The sequence below is a fragment of the Ixodes scapularis genome, unplaced genomic scaffold (assembly GCF_016920785.2).
Source record: "Ixodes scapularis isolate PalLabHiFi unplaced genomic scaffold, ASM1692078v2 PGA_scaffold1__304_contigs__length_218370807, whole genome shotgun sequence".
NCBI classification, from domain to species: domain Eukaryota; kingdom Metazoa; phylum Arthropoda; class Arachnida; order Ixodida; family Ixodidae; genus Ixodes; species Ixodes scapularis.
This window is the reverse complement of record NW_024609846.1, coordinates 79,480,448-79,494,742: the sequence shown is the minus strand read 5'-3', so window position 1 is coordinate 79,494,742 and position 14,295 is coordinate 79,480,448. Positions and strand designations below refer to the sequence as shown.

The 14,295-nt window shown below is 43.7% G+C and overlaps 1 protein-coding gene across 2 annotated transcripts in view; it reads left to right on the top strand.

Annotated features, from left to right (window-relative positions):
* Positions 1-14,295, top strand: part of LOC8042179 (acetyl-coenzyme A transporter 1) — a 29,652-nt gene that overhangs the window by 12,116 nt on the left and 3,241 nt on the right. For both annotated transcript variants that reach the window (XM_029983196.4, XM_040500124.2), the window contains exons 4-8: positions 463-617; positions 7,011-7,210; positions 7,961-8,145; positions 11,725-11,845; positions 13,135-13,356. In XM_029983196.4, the coding sequence (XP_029839056.3) occupies positions 463-617; positions 7,011-7,210; positions 7,961-8,145; positions 11,725-11,845; positions 13,135-13,356 (883 nt within the window). The remainder of the gene's footprint in view (positions 1-462; positions 618-7,010; positions 7,211-7,960; positions 8,146-11,724; positions 11,846-13,134; positions 13,357-14,295) is intronic.

Below are 14,295 nucleotides of genomic sequence, written 5' to 3'. Positions count from 1 at the left end.
AAGGGACCTTTTATCCTGCGAAATCGACGTAACTTCTAACCTCTTTGCGCGCGCCGTGCGACCCCGTAACTAAACTGGGCTGTGCAAAAGAAAAGAAAAAACCTCTTCGTTTTTTGTTTTTTCTCTTAATTCCGTGTTTTTTTTTTTTTTTTTTTTTACCGCCTTCCGCAAGCTGTTTCGTTTCACGCGAGTGAAAAAAAAAATCGAAATTTTGAGAGCCGACTTGGGGGGTGCGTTCATTACACGGGTGCGTTCATTGTGCGAGTAAATTATATTAAGGTCAGTGTCACATTCGAGCCGGCTGTGACATGAAGTGTACTTTCCAAATTGAAGCCTCATACCTATATCCTATCATTACCTGGGTTGTGTCCATTTCCTCTTCATACTGGAGGATTACCGCCGATGCAATTGGTGCCATATCGTTGAAAAAAGTATTTGTCCATCGCTGTCTTTTAATCGCAGGAGGCATGTTGGCTATGCGTCGACGTGCAACTCTGTCGGGCAGACTACAGGCTACTTCCTGGGCAATGTGGTCTTCCTGGCACTGGAGTCTGTGGACTTCTGCAACCGCTACCTCAGGGTCATCCCACAGAAAGAGGGAATTGTCACCCTCGAAGGTAGGGTGCCAGCTGTGGAAGCTGCATGCTCTATGCTGTGACCTGGGCCGCTTTAAAACCACAAACACAAAACTGATAGTGAAAGTAAACGGTCCCACTGAAAAATTGCTGCTGTAAATATGCCAAAAGCATGATTGCCATAGGTTTCCTTCTTTAAAACAGCAGCACTGCGACAGAGTGAATAAGAACTCGGTCTGCTTTACTCATTAAAGCAGAAGGATAGCATGACTGTCCATCCACTTCAATGAGCACCCATTGAAAGTGGACAGTGTGGTTCTTGTTTACTATTACAGTCTTGTATATTATAGCTTTAGTTGGAAAGTTACATAGTCAAAGTTTTCAGTAAATTTACACAACTGCAGTAATTGAAGTTTTTGAACCTTAGACTTCCATAATCCCAAACCAAAGCGTGCACCCTGCAGTGCATCCATCACACAGGAGCAAAGGTCCACGTGGACCTTTGCTCTAGATCAAAGGTCTCAAACACGCGGCCTGCGGGCTGCATGCGGCCCGCGACTTGCTGAGGCGCGGCCCGCAGGCAACCGGCTGAGAGTCCTGGTTCCTATGTCTCGAGCGCTAGAAATACTTCAAAGTAATTTCATGTTGTCGATTCATTTTCGTTCAAAAATTAACTGTGCTCATTTAACATAATCATATTGTTTATGCTTATCTGTGTTCATTTGCAATTTGTTTCGCTTTATTTTTTGTTTCCCAGCTTTTTGCAATGTACAACCATTCCACTACTAAGCTGAAAGCGCGAGCTATTCACTGAAGATGCATCTCGTCTGCCCGAACTCTGGATCAGCCGGAGCAACTGCCAAAAATAAAGCTACGAGCTCAAGATTCTTGCCTTCAAAAAAATATCCCAATTAAAAAACAAACTTTGTTTGACTGTTGCAAGAGAAATTGTCAGGAAAGCAAAAACTGTCAAATTAACTGATTTTATTTTTTAGAGACATGGGGAGCTTGATTAATTTTTGAGTGAATTGAGCAACGGGAACAGCAGTGTACTTGTTCTCTTGTCCTATTAAAAATGCCATCACGTTAGAGGGGCATTGTCATTTTAATTCTTGTTATCACATCAGGTCAGAGCCCAAAGTAGTCATATAAGCAAATCAAATCTAAAGATGGCACTGGCAGGTTCACAGCCCCCCCCCCCCCCCCCCCCCTTCCCTCGTCTTAGGCTGGCCCTCGACCTTTCCGGTGTGGGACATCTGGCACCCAGGCTCAAATGAGTTTGAGACCACTGCAGTTTACAGGTTTTCCCGCTCATTTTAATCCAAGTGACGACCAATTTAATCCCGGGGTCACTCAATTTAATCCAAGCGCCATACAATTTAATCCAAGCGCCAAACAATTTAATCCCGGGGTCAGTCATTTTAATCCACAATATATATATGCACTTATTGTGTTCAGTGGTCGTGTTTTGCTTAAACATTTGGTAACTTAATTGTTTATACAATTAGAATTTTGGGGGGGGGGCAATTAATAATTTGATTACTTTGAGTTACTAGTCCCACTATTGACGAGGCCTAATTGATGTGTTGGTTACTCTTTGTAGAGCGCAGCTCTTAGGCACCAGTTTCCTGCTTGAACGGCGTTGCCGTCGGCGTAATTACGCGGTGCATGATGGGTAAATTCCCCCCCTAAATTTAGCGGAAACATTTCCCCGCTACATCTAGCGGAAAGTTTTCCCTGCTAAATCTAGCGGAAAATATTCCCCACTAAATTTAGCGGAAAATTTTCCCCGTTAATTCTAGCGGGAAAGGTTTCTCCACTATATCTAGCGGAAAGTTTTCCCCGCTAAATCTAGCGGAAAATTTCCCCCGCTTTATTTAGCGGAAAACTTTCCCCGCTAAATGTAGCGGAAATTTTCTTCGCTAAATATAGCGGAAAATATTTAGCGGGAAATTTTCGCCGCTAAATCTAGCGGAAAATATTTAGCGGGAAATTTTCCCCGCTAAATCTAGCGGAAAATTTTCCCCGCTAAATCTAGCAGAAAATATTCCCCGCTATATTTAGTGGAAAATTTCTCTCGCTAAATCTAGCGGAAAATCGTCCCAGCTAGATTTAGCAGAAAATTTGACCCGCTATAGTTAGCGGAAAAATTTTCCTCGCTAAATCTAGCAGAAAAATTTTCTCGCTCAATTTAGCGGAAAATTTTCCCTGCTAATTGTAGCGGAAAATTTTCACCACTAAATCTAGAGGAAAATTTTCCCAGCTAGATTAAGCGAAACATTTTCCCCACTAAATCTAGCGGAAAATTTTCCCCGCTAAATTTAGTGCAAAATTTTCCCCGCTAAATCTAGGAAAAAATTTCCCAGCTAGATTTAGCGGAAAGCTTGGCCCGCTAAATCTAGCAGAAAATTTCCCCAGCTAGATTTAGCGAAAAATTAGCCCCGCTTAATCTGGTGGAAAATTTTCCCCTCTAAATCTAGTGGAATATTTTACCCGCTAAGTCTAGCGGAAAATTTTCCCAGCTAGATTAAGCGTAAAAATTTCCCCTCTAAATCTAGCGAAAAAGTTTCCCCGCTAAATTTAGCACAAAATTTTCCCCGCTAAATATAGCAGAAAATTTTCCCAGCTAGATTTAGCGGAAAGTTTGGCCCGCTAAATCTGGCGGAAAAATTTCCCAGCTAGATTTAGCGAAAAATTTGCCCCGCTATAGTGTAGTGAAAATTTTCCCTGCTAGATCTAGCGGAAAATTTTCTCGCTGAATTTAGTGGAAAACTTTCCCCGCTATATCTAGCGGAAAATTTTCCCACCTAGATTTAGTGGAAGATTTTCTCCGCTAAATCTAGCGGAAAATTTTCCCAGCTATATTAAGCGGAAAATTTTCCCCGCTAAATCTAACAGAAAATTTTCCCCGCTAAATTTAGCGCAAAATTTTCCCCGCTAAATCTAGCGGAAAATTTCCCCAGCTAGATTTAGCGGAAAGTTTGGCCCGCTAAATCTAGCGAAAAATTTTCCCAGCTAGATTTAGTGGAAAATTAGCCCCGCTTAATCTAGTGGAATCTTTTCCTCCCCTAATTCTAGCGGAATATTTTACCCACTAAATCTAGCGGATAATTTTCCCCGCTAAATCTAGCAGAAAATTTTCCCCGCTAAATTTAGCAGTAAAATTTCCCCGCTAAATTTAGCGCAAAATTTTCCCCGCTAAATCTAGCGGGAAATTTTCCCAGCTAGATTTAGCGGAAAGTTTGGCCCACTAAATCTAGCAAAAAATTTTCCCAGCTAGATTTAGCGGAAAATTTGCCCCGCTTAGTCAAGTCGAGAGTTTTCACCGCTAAATCTAGCGGAATATTTTTCCCGTTAAGTTTAGCGGAAAAGTTTTCGAGCCAAATTGATTTAGCAGAAAATTTGCCCCGCTACATTTAGATGGGAAAATTTTCCGCTAGATTTAGCGTGAAACATTTTCCGCTAAATACAAGCTGGGAAAATTTCCCACTAAATATAGCGGGGAATGTTTTCTGCTATATTTAGCGGGGGAAATTTTCCACTATATTTAGCAGGGCAAATTTTCCTCTAGACTTAGCGGGGAAAATTTCCCCCTAAATCTAGCTGGGAAGATTTTCCGCTAGATTTAGCGGGGGAAATTTTCTGCTAAATCTAGCTGGGAAGATTTTCCGCTAGATTTAGCGGGGGAATTTTTCCACTAGACTTAACGGGACAAATTTACCCCTAAATCTAGCTGGGAAGGTTTTCTGCTAGATTTAGCGGGGGAAATTTTTCGCTACACTTAGCGGGGCAAATTTCCCGCTAAATATAGCTGGGAAGATTTTCTGCTAGATTTAGCGGGGGAGATTTTCTACTAGACTTAGCAGAGAAAATTTCCCAGTAAATCTAACTGGGAAGATTTTCCGCTAGATTTAGCGGGGGAAATTTTTCGCTAGACTTAAAGGGGTACTCCGCCGTTTTCTTCATAGTCGCCAATTTGCCTAAAAGCTTGCTAGACACACCAACAAACATCGTTGAACTAGTAACCCAAATATTTGGACAAAATAACGTTTTTTCGTGCAGTTACAGAATTTACAATTTTGGACCTCATCGTGTTTTTCAAAGTGAAAAGCTCTACGGGCAACATTGAAAAAGTGACGTCATGGTTGGGTAGGAGTTCACTCTTTGGGCTGTAGACTTTGTTCACATCTGATTACAAACAGTTTCATGGTGTCAAATGAATGCTTTGGAAGGCAGCTCCAGCCCCCGCGCAGCAGCACGATACAAATGCTCGGCATAGTTCATATTTAGACTGCCTGCTCGAACTGCAATCCAGCCCAACCGTGACGTCAGGGCAATGAAAAGCGCGGGTATATTCGAATCTTCGTTTTGGCGTCGTTTTCATTTGCCGATTTCACAAAAACTATTCTGAATTTCGCAATACTAAATAGCATACCGAAAAGAGTAACGGACGGCGATTTCGAATATATGGTTAGTTGGGGTTGCTCAAAATATCGCCGGAGTTCCCCTTTAACGGGGCAAATCTACTGCTAAATCTAGCTGGAAAGATTTTCCGCTAGATTTAGCGGGGAAATTTTTCGCTAGACTTAGCGGGGCAAATTTCCCGCTAAATCTAGCTGGGAAGATTTTCTGCTCGATTTAGTGGGGGAGATTTTCCGCTAGACTTAGCGGGTCAAATTTCCCGCTAAATTTAGCTGGGAAGGTTTTCTGCTAGATTTAGCGGGGGAAATTTTCCGCTAGAGTTAGTGGGGTAAATTTCCCGCTAAAGTTAGCGGGGAAACTTTTTTGCTATATTTAGCGGGGCAAATTTTCCGCTAGATTTAGCGGGGCAAATTTCCTGCTAAATCTAGCTGGGTAGATTTTCCGCTAGATTTAGTGGGGGAATTTTTTCGCTTGACTTAACGGGGCAAATTTATCCCTAAATTTAGCTGGGAAGGTTTTCCGCTAGATTTAGCGGGGGAAATTTTCCGCTAGACTTAGCGGGGCAAATTTCCCGCTAAATATAGCTGGGAAGATTTTCTGCTAGATTTAGCGGGGGAGATTTTCCGCTAGACTTAGCGGAGCAAATTTCCCGCTAAATCTAGCTGGGAAGATTTCCCGCTAGATTTAGCGGGGGAAAGTTTCTGCTAAATTTAGCTGGGAAGACTTTTCGCTAGATTTAGCGGGGGAAATTTTCCGCTAGACTTAACGGGGCAAATTTACCGCTAAATCTAGCTCGGAAGATTTTCCGCTAGATTTAGCGGGGGAAATTTTTCGCTGCACTTAGCGGAGCAAATTTCCTGCTAAATCGAACTGGGAAGATTTTCTGCTAGATTTAGTGGGGGAGATTTTCCGCTAGACTTAGCGGGGCAAATTTCCCGCTAAATCTAGCTGGGAAAATTTTTCGCTAGATTTAGCGGGCCAAACTTTCCGCTAAATCTAGCTGGGGAAATTTTTCGCTAGATTTAGCGGTGCAAATTTTCCGCTAGACTTAGCAGGGCAAATTTCCCGCTAAATCTAGCTCGGAAGATTTTCTGCTAGATTTAGCGGGGAAACTTTTCCGCTAGATATAGCGGGGAAAATTTCCCGCTAAATTTAGCGGGGAAAAGTTTTTCTAGATTTAGTGGGCAAAATTTTCTGCTAGACTTAGGGGGGGAAATGTTCCGCTAAATTTAGCGGGGAAAATTTTCCACTATATTTAGCGGGGAAAATTTTCCGCTAGACTTAGCGGGGCTAATTTTCCGCTAAATCTAGCTGGGAAATTTTTCCGCTAGATTTAGCGGGAAAAATTTTTCGCTAAATATGTCGGGGAAAATTTTCCGCTACATTTAGCGGGGAAATTTTTCTCCTAAAATTAGCGGGGGAATTCGCCCATCATGTGCCGCATGTTAACGCCGACGGCGACGGCCACGTTGACGCCGCTCAAGTCGGAAACGGGGGCCTAACTCTAAAAAGAGTAACCAACAGATCAATCAAGCCTCGTCAACAGTGGGACTAGTAACTCAAAGTAATCACATTAGTGATCAAATTATCAATTGCCTCCCAAAAATTCTAATTGTATAAACAATTGTTTTAAGTTACCAAATGTTTAAGCGAAACACGACCACTGAACACAATAAGTGCATATATATATTGTGGATTAAATTGACTGACCCCGGGATTAAATTGTGTGGCCCTTGGATTAAATTGTATGGCGCTTGGATTAAATCGAGTGACCCCGGGATCAAATTGGTCGTCGCTTGGATTAAAATGAGCGGGAAAACCTGTAGATCATTGAGAGACTTAAGGCAGCTGCTCACAAACTTGCTTGTAATTGCAAGGAAAAGAAGGGATAGGCTTTACAGGCTCGAGCCTGGGCAATCGCTCGTCTTTCTCACCACCAACAAGTTGAAAACAGCGTGCCCGAGGTCAAACTTGCATCGGATTCAGGACGAGGCATTCTGTTCCTCATTACAGGGTTTATGTACTTCTGGGGGCTGGTGTTCCTGGTGACCACGACGCTGGTGGCAATGCTCAAGCACGAGCGGGGCCCCAGCCGGGGCAGCGCGGCCGAGGACGAGCCAGAGCTGGGCCTGGTGCAGACATACAGCATGGCTTTACGTATCTTCAAGCTACCCAGCATACAGACCTTCTGCATCTTCCTGCTCACCTGCAAGGTCTGTGATCGCCCGCAGGACGAGAACACTCGAGAGGTAGCAAGGACTAGCGGCGAGATTAATTTGTGACAGACACCGCCCCCTAGACAGCCCGTCACGAATGATAAATTTACTCAAGCTGGACTCGCCGCAGACACACCGGGAACAACTTAGACTGAATTTTTTACGCTTACCCTACCCATCACAGACGCATAAAAACGGACTGTTCCCCCTTCCCCAACTGCCCCGTTGGACTATGCGGTTCAACCGTAGTAGACCGCTAGAACCGTGCCGACAATAACATTTTTAAAAACTTTTTTTTTTTCTTGAACCATTGTTGAATGAAATTGCCCACCGAAAGAGATCGTTTACGCGGCCCATTGCCAGATGAGTTTTTCTCGAAGCTTAATGCATTTACATACTTGCCCGTCTTAATTTTTAGTTTATTTGTCATTTCCGACAATTTGTATCGAGGATGTTCCACTTTTTACTGTGTCCCATTTATTTGTGTCATGTCCACACTGTAAACGTAGTGTGTTCACGATCAGTGCCAGCAACAAGAACAACTTCTTTATTTTTGAGCGCGCACTCCTTTGGTCTCTTCGTGTGCACGCAGTGTTGCTTCCGCTAGCATATGGTATGCACACCTGCCCAGGCACCGTCGGGGCCTGCAGTATTGCAACGCAGTCAGGCGCGAAAATCTGAACCAGCCTCTCCAAGGACAGCACGAGTGGTGCAGGAGCAAGCTCATTTGGAGGTTATGCCGTGCAGGTCGGCTTTGCGGTGGCGGACGGCGTGACTGGCCTCAAGCTGCTGGAGGCCGGGGTGCACAAGGAGAACCTGGCACTGCTGGCCATCCCCATGGTGCCCATCCAGGTGGTGCTGCCTTTCCTCATCAGCAGGCACACGAGTGGCCACAGCCCACTGGACGTCTTCCTCAAGGCGTACCCTATCAGGTGAGGTGCCTGGCGGTGCCATGGCAGCAGCGGGGAGGTGGTTGTTACACTCTTGTTTGTAACTTTTATCCTCAAAATTTCGTAGTTTTTTCGGTCTATAAACTGCTGTTTCCACGGAAAGGGTGGTATGTAATTCACACCTTTGTGTAGGGTCGGTGCAGAAAATTGCATTGTTTGATAAGCCTGCATGTGTTCACTGTGATCAGGGGCAGACAGAGGTATTTCTAGAGGGGGAGGGGGGGGGGGGGGTCAGCATATTGGATGCTTTACAACCCCCCCCACCCCCTTGGTTTCCCTGCCCTCAATTTTTACATATGCAGAATTCAAGAAAACACCCGGCACCCCCCCCCCCCCCCCCCCCCCCCCCCCCTCTGAATCTGCCACTGATTGTGATCATGATGTATGCACAAGTTGAAGCCAGTTTCAATATTTTCATTGGTAAATTGAGCAAAAAATATAGCCCCCGCAGCCAGGGTGGAGAATAAAAATCAAGATGATTTAAATCACGATTTTTTAAATCATCATCTAAATTGGGCCAGTTTTAATATAATGATTTAATATAACCTTTCTCGCCAAAATAATTCCCCAAAATATTTCATTTGTTGTTTGTATATCATTTGATGCTTTCTATCTGCATTTGTTTTGTACTGAAATAAAAGAAAAAAAGAAATAATTTGGCAAGAGAGATTTATATTAAACTGAACGGTTCAACAAGCATTGCTCTTCTGAGAAAATCGGATCATTGAGCTTTATCTACCTTGCACTTTGTTCGTTAGTTACGTAATGTCTCATTGCAAGCAAATCAGAATGTGAAAGAATAAAAAATTAGAAAAAATAATGTCTTGAAATAAAATGAAAGAGTATTATAAGCAAAACTAAGCACAAAGAAAAGCTAACTAAAAAAATTCAGCTGTTTTTGTTCAGTTTGACTAGGGTTACATCAATAAAAAGTTGTTAATTAAACTGCATGAATCTAAAGTTACAGTAATTCTTCCGCATTGTTATCACTGATCGGACGGATCAACCCATGTTTAAAAATACATGTAGTAATAACGTCATGATTTTTAGCCGCAGTGATTTAAATAAAATTAATCCGATTTAAATCGAAGAAATCCGCATTTAATCAAATGAATTTGATTTAAATAATTGTTTTCTTAAAAATCATGATTTTTTTTACTACCATGCCCACAGCACAGTTAAGGTCCATACTTAAATAACAAAATGCATATAAAGCCGTATTCTGTAAGGTGCACCAGCGGAAATTCTGGAAAAAAGGCTCAAGGTAGACCCAAGCACTTCTTATGAGTTGTGAATGCGAAAGCATGAATGTCGTTTTTCGCTGCAGCCACTTCTGATCCTCTCGGCGCTGCGTGCTTGCGCCGGAGCAGAAACAGCAGAGGCGCTGAGAGAGGATCAGTGGGAGCCTCGGCCGTTTCTGCTCCGGCGTGGGCACACAGCGCCATGGGGTGGTGCTGCGTGCCCATGCAGCGCCACTCCATGGTGCTGTTTTGTGTGGCTTTCTGTGTGGTTTCAAAGCTGGGATGTCTCAGATCGCGGCTTCCGGAATTTATCTGCCGTTTGGCGCGGCTGATGACATCGGCTCGCACCATGGGACAGTTACGATGCACCGGAAAATATGGCACAATAAATGCGATGCGCCTTTGACAGTCTCACCTGCAGCAAGTTACTGCTATAACTAATGGGTTGGGGGAATCGTCAAACTTTGGGTAAAGCTTACTCCGTATAAGCTCAACTTCACGAACCACTGGGTTCGGTGGCGGTTAAGGGACTGCATAAATCAATTTTTTAACTTATCGCGCTGGGATTTACAACAGAGGTGCTTGAAGGTGTTGCATTCATTAATTGAGAGATGGATTCATGAAACCTCTGGAGTTAAAGGAAAGAAAATAAAAGCTGGTTTTGTTTGTGGAGAAATTATCACTAAGCCTTTTTTCTCAAAATTATCAGAAAATCGTTCTGGGTTATTCTGGCATTTATTACGACTGCAAAATTCGTGGAATGGAAAGGAAATACAATTGGCTTACCTATTCTTCACTGCAAAATTGGTGGAATGGAAAGAAAATACAATTGGCTTACCTATTCTTCACTTCATTTGGCCCAAATAAGTGCCAGGATGACAAAATATTTTCTTAAGTATACATGCATAGAGAAAACATAGTTTTTGGTTTTTCGTGGCTTACTTTTCACAATTTTAGTGAAAGCTTCCAGCATCTTTGGGCACCTTTGTAGTAAATCCTAGCGCGGTTTGTTAGGAAACCGATTTATGCAGTCCCCTCGAACAGCCATCAATCCTTTTGGCTCACGTCGTACATACTAGTGGTATAACAAATATATTTTGCAGAACCTGAAAGATGCTACGAGTAAGATATTTCTGGATTATGGCACTTTTAGTATCAATTGAGTCTCCCTGTGTCTTATTAGATGTAGATCACAGTGCAAAAGTTTGGGATGTCTAAAGGTGTACAGAAAACTGAGCCCTTATAAGCATCCGGCATACCTAGGTTTCACTAACCCTATCCCAACCTTTTGCAAGGTGGTGTCACCTTGCAAGAGGTGACACCAACTTGCCTGTCATTACCCTATGCGGTTCATGTGCGAGTTAATTGCTGCAAGATATTCTGATGCCTTTAACAGCTAAAATAAACCAGACAGCAGGAGTTTCAAGTAACATGCTTTCAACTAATTCATGATAAATATCAGAAAAATATCCATTTTACAGTGCTGCTTTCAATGTCTAACGAGTGTAATTTTCAAAATTTCTAGGTGCAAATGGTGCACTTTTCCCTTGCAACTTATACTACAACTGATTTGTTTTTACAATATTACATCTCTACTTTCGGCTCTTATGGTGCATGACCCTTTGTGTTATTATTCGTCACCTTACCTGAATGCTGAAAGTACTGACAGTAATGACACTGGGGCAGTTTGTTGATTGTTCTGTGGCCATGTTATGTCCTAACGTTGGCCAGGGTCTTGGAAGGGACAGCGCTTTCTGATCTACATCTGACTGAAACCTTTAAAAGGCATGCTATCTTTGATGTGTCATAAATCAGTGGTTCTCAACTGGGGGTACGCAGATCCCTTTAGGGTCCCTGAATCTCTCGACTGTCAGTTAAATCGAGTGATAGAACTTATTTTTTTTTATTGATACTGGCTCTTCCACAAAGCTAAACAGACAACACCTTGTGTGCCAAGTGAGTAGGGCTTCTTTGTTTCAGTGCTTCAAAGTTGCTTTCAAGTTGACTTTTGTCATTGTATTCATCCGAAATTCCATTGGTGGATGAAGTCCCCCATCGCTCCCACCAGTCTAGAACGGGTCCCCAAAACATTAGTGGTTGAGAACCATTGTCATAAATTATTAAAGCAATACATAAAAATTAATAGTAGCTGTTTTACAACTATACACTTCCTAGTACATTTGCAAGGCTGTCACTTTCATTTTTATTTGATTTTCAAATCAACTGCATTTCTTTGGGGGATGTTGATGAGTGTACTGTAGCATGCAACTTGTTAATTACAGGATAAAGTAGACCTTCCTTTTTTTTTCTTATCCCACAGATTACTATTTGGAGTACTATTTATGTTCCTGCTCAGTTGGACGTACAGAGTGAAGAATGTCGATGGCACTTTCCCCATCTACTACTACGTCGTCATCATCTGCGTCTATGCCGTTCATCAGGTATTCAGTGCACTTCCTACTTCACGCACATTTTTTTCTGGCTGAGAGAATATTCCACGAGACCGAAATTAAACGAAAGAACCAAAATAATGTGGCAATTTGTGTTCTTGCTTTATACCTTCGAATTGATAAAGTACTAGCATGAAAGGCTAATTTCGAGTAGGGTACCCCTGCCTTCACATAAGCTTTGGTTGTAGCATCACAAGGCTCAGACCTGCATGAAACAGGCTGCAGATTAGTGTTTCATGAGCCCCAGGCTAGTATAGACTTCTAATTAACTGTTGCATGAGCTCCAGATTAGTGTCAAATCAGCTTTAAACTAGTGGCACATGAGCCCCATACTCTATTTCATACATAGTGTACAATGCTGTCAAAGGTACTGGTGGGAGCACGCTGCCTCGTTATATATGCGTCTCATTCGCTTGTGCAAAGGAGATAGATATAGCGACATGCTCACACCAGTAGCTTTGACAGTGCCACACATTAAGTATGAAACAAAGTATTAGCTGTAATTAGTGTTGCATGAATAAGTTTTATACTAGTGTCAAATGAGCCCTAGACTAATGTCAGATAGACATGTAACTAGCGCTGCATGAGCTCCAGACTACCAGTGCAGAAACAGCCTCAGACTAGTGTCAGATGAGCAGTACAGTAGTGTCAGATGGACCCCTATACTCAGTCTCCTACGATGGACTAAGGCCCAATGCTACAGGCCGCCAGGTCCAATCACAGGCCCGTTAGAAACCATGTGGTATATTTGCTCCGTCGTACGTATCAGTGCACCAAGACACGTCATGTGGAGGCGAGTTTTTCATCTGCTTATCGAGCCCTTGCTTCGACATGGGAGCATATGTATGGACCATGTGCGGAAGGGAGATACGGGTGCGGGAAACTACATATAGATTGGATTGTTATGGCTAAGGCAAAATGACTTTGTCTGTGTTGCCTGCATGCCCTCCAACTTCTCCAAACAGTTGACATAATTATGAAACTAAATACCATGTACCTTTACTTCACCAATATAATATAGCGCTCTATCACAACAGAGAACCATATGCATAAGGCACGTTGGCGTAAGGTTAGTGCTCTTCATAATCTGCGTATCGGAATGTCACTTGTGCACTCTTTTGCAATGTGTATGCAAGCTTTTCTCAGGTAGTGCTCCGCCCGCCAGTCTTCGGGCCCTAGTCCATCGTAGAGTGAGACGGAGTATAATTATAGTGCTGCGCGAGCTCAAGAGTGCAGGATTGGCCTCAGACTGGTGTCGTGGTGTCTTTGGTCTCGCCCAGGTGACAGTGTACAGTATCTTTGTGTCCCTGATGGCGTTCCACGCGAGGGTGAGTGACCCGGCCATTGGGGGCACCTACATGACCCTGCTGAACACGGTCACCAACCTGGGGGGCAACTGGCCAGCCACCGTGTCCCTCTGGTTCGTGGACAACCTCACCTTCCAACACTGCAAGGGTGCCGGGGATGGCTGGACACAGTGTTCGTCCAAGGAGGACCAGGAGGTGGGTTGGCCTCCACCACTTCATCGTAAAGCAAAATGCACAAAAAAAGAAAGGCTTGAGGTACACTTAAAGGGACAATGAAGACAATTTTATTTAATTTTTTAAATGGTGTTTTTATGCTTCTTGGGAACATAGCATGCTGCCCAATTTTTTGTAGACATTTGTGACGCGTATTTCTGTGCCTACGAAAGAAGTAAGGAAACCGAAACTGAACAGTATCTATTCTCGTTTCTGGGCCTCCGAAAACGGAGGTGACGTAGGGAGTGACGTCAAGTGTGAATAGTCGCTATCAGTAGTATTTAGGAGATCAAGACTCTGGTTACCGCGGTGGGTTATAGCAGCGCGGCGGCGCAGTCATTCCTTCGAATCTGTCAACATGGACGGCAATGCCGCTTTCGCGAGCGAGTTCGAGCTTCCGTTCTGTAATCCAACACAAACGAAACGGGAGTACGTGTGTCGCGGCCTTTGTCGACGGAGACCGCCCAGCCGGTAAGGTGCGGCCCGCATGCCGAAGTGCCCACCGAAGTGCCCATAGTTGCTCGTTGGCCGTTTCGCGTTCAGCGTAGCAAAGAAAAAAGCAATTATGCTGCTTTATTTATGATTTAGTAATCATTTCCGGTCTGATTTGTACTTTTCATGGTTATTCAAGCGGAAATTAGAACAGTATTCCTAAAAATCGCGAACCAAAACGTGACCGAGGGCACGTCTCGTTTCGACCAATCGCTGACGCGTCTCTTGTGACGTCGCGCTTCTTGGCCCCAGATCGGTCACGTGAGCTCCGCTTCTCCTGGCTTCTCCCGCAACTCTCGGAGCGTCGCCCCAGTCGATCCCGGTACGATTATTACCGCGACTGTCTAATTGATATGCGCGGCACACAAGCGCCGGTTTCGGCTGAAATTTGGGCAATGTGGCCAGAGACGTCCCTGGAACCCAGTTCAA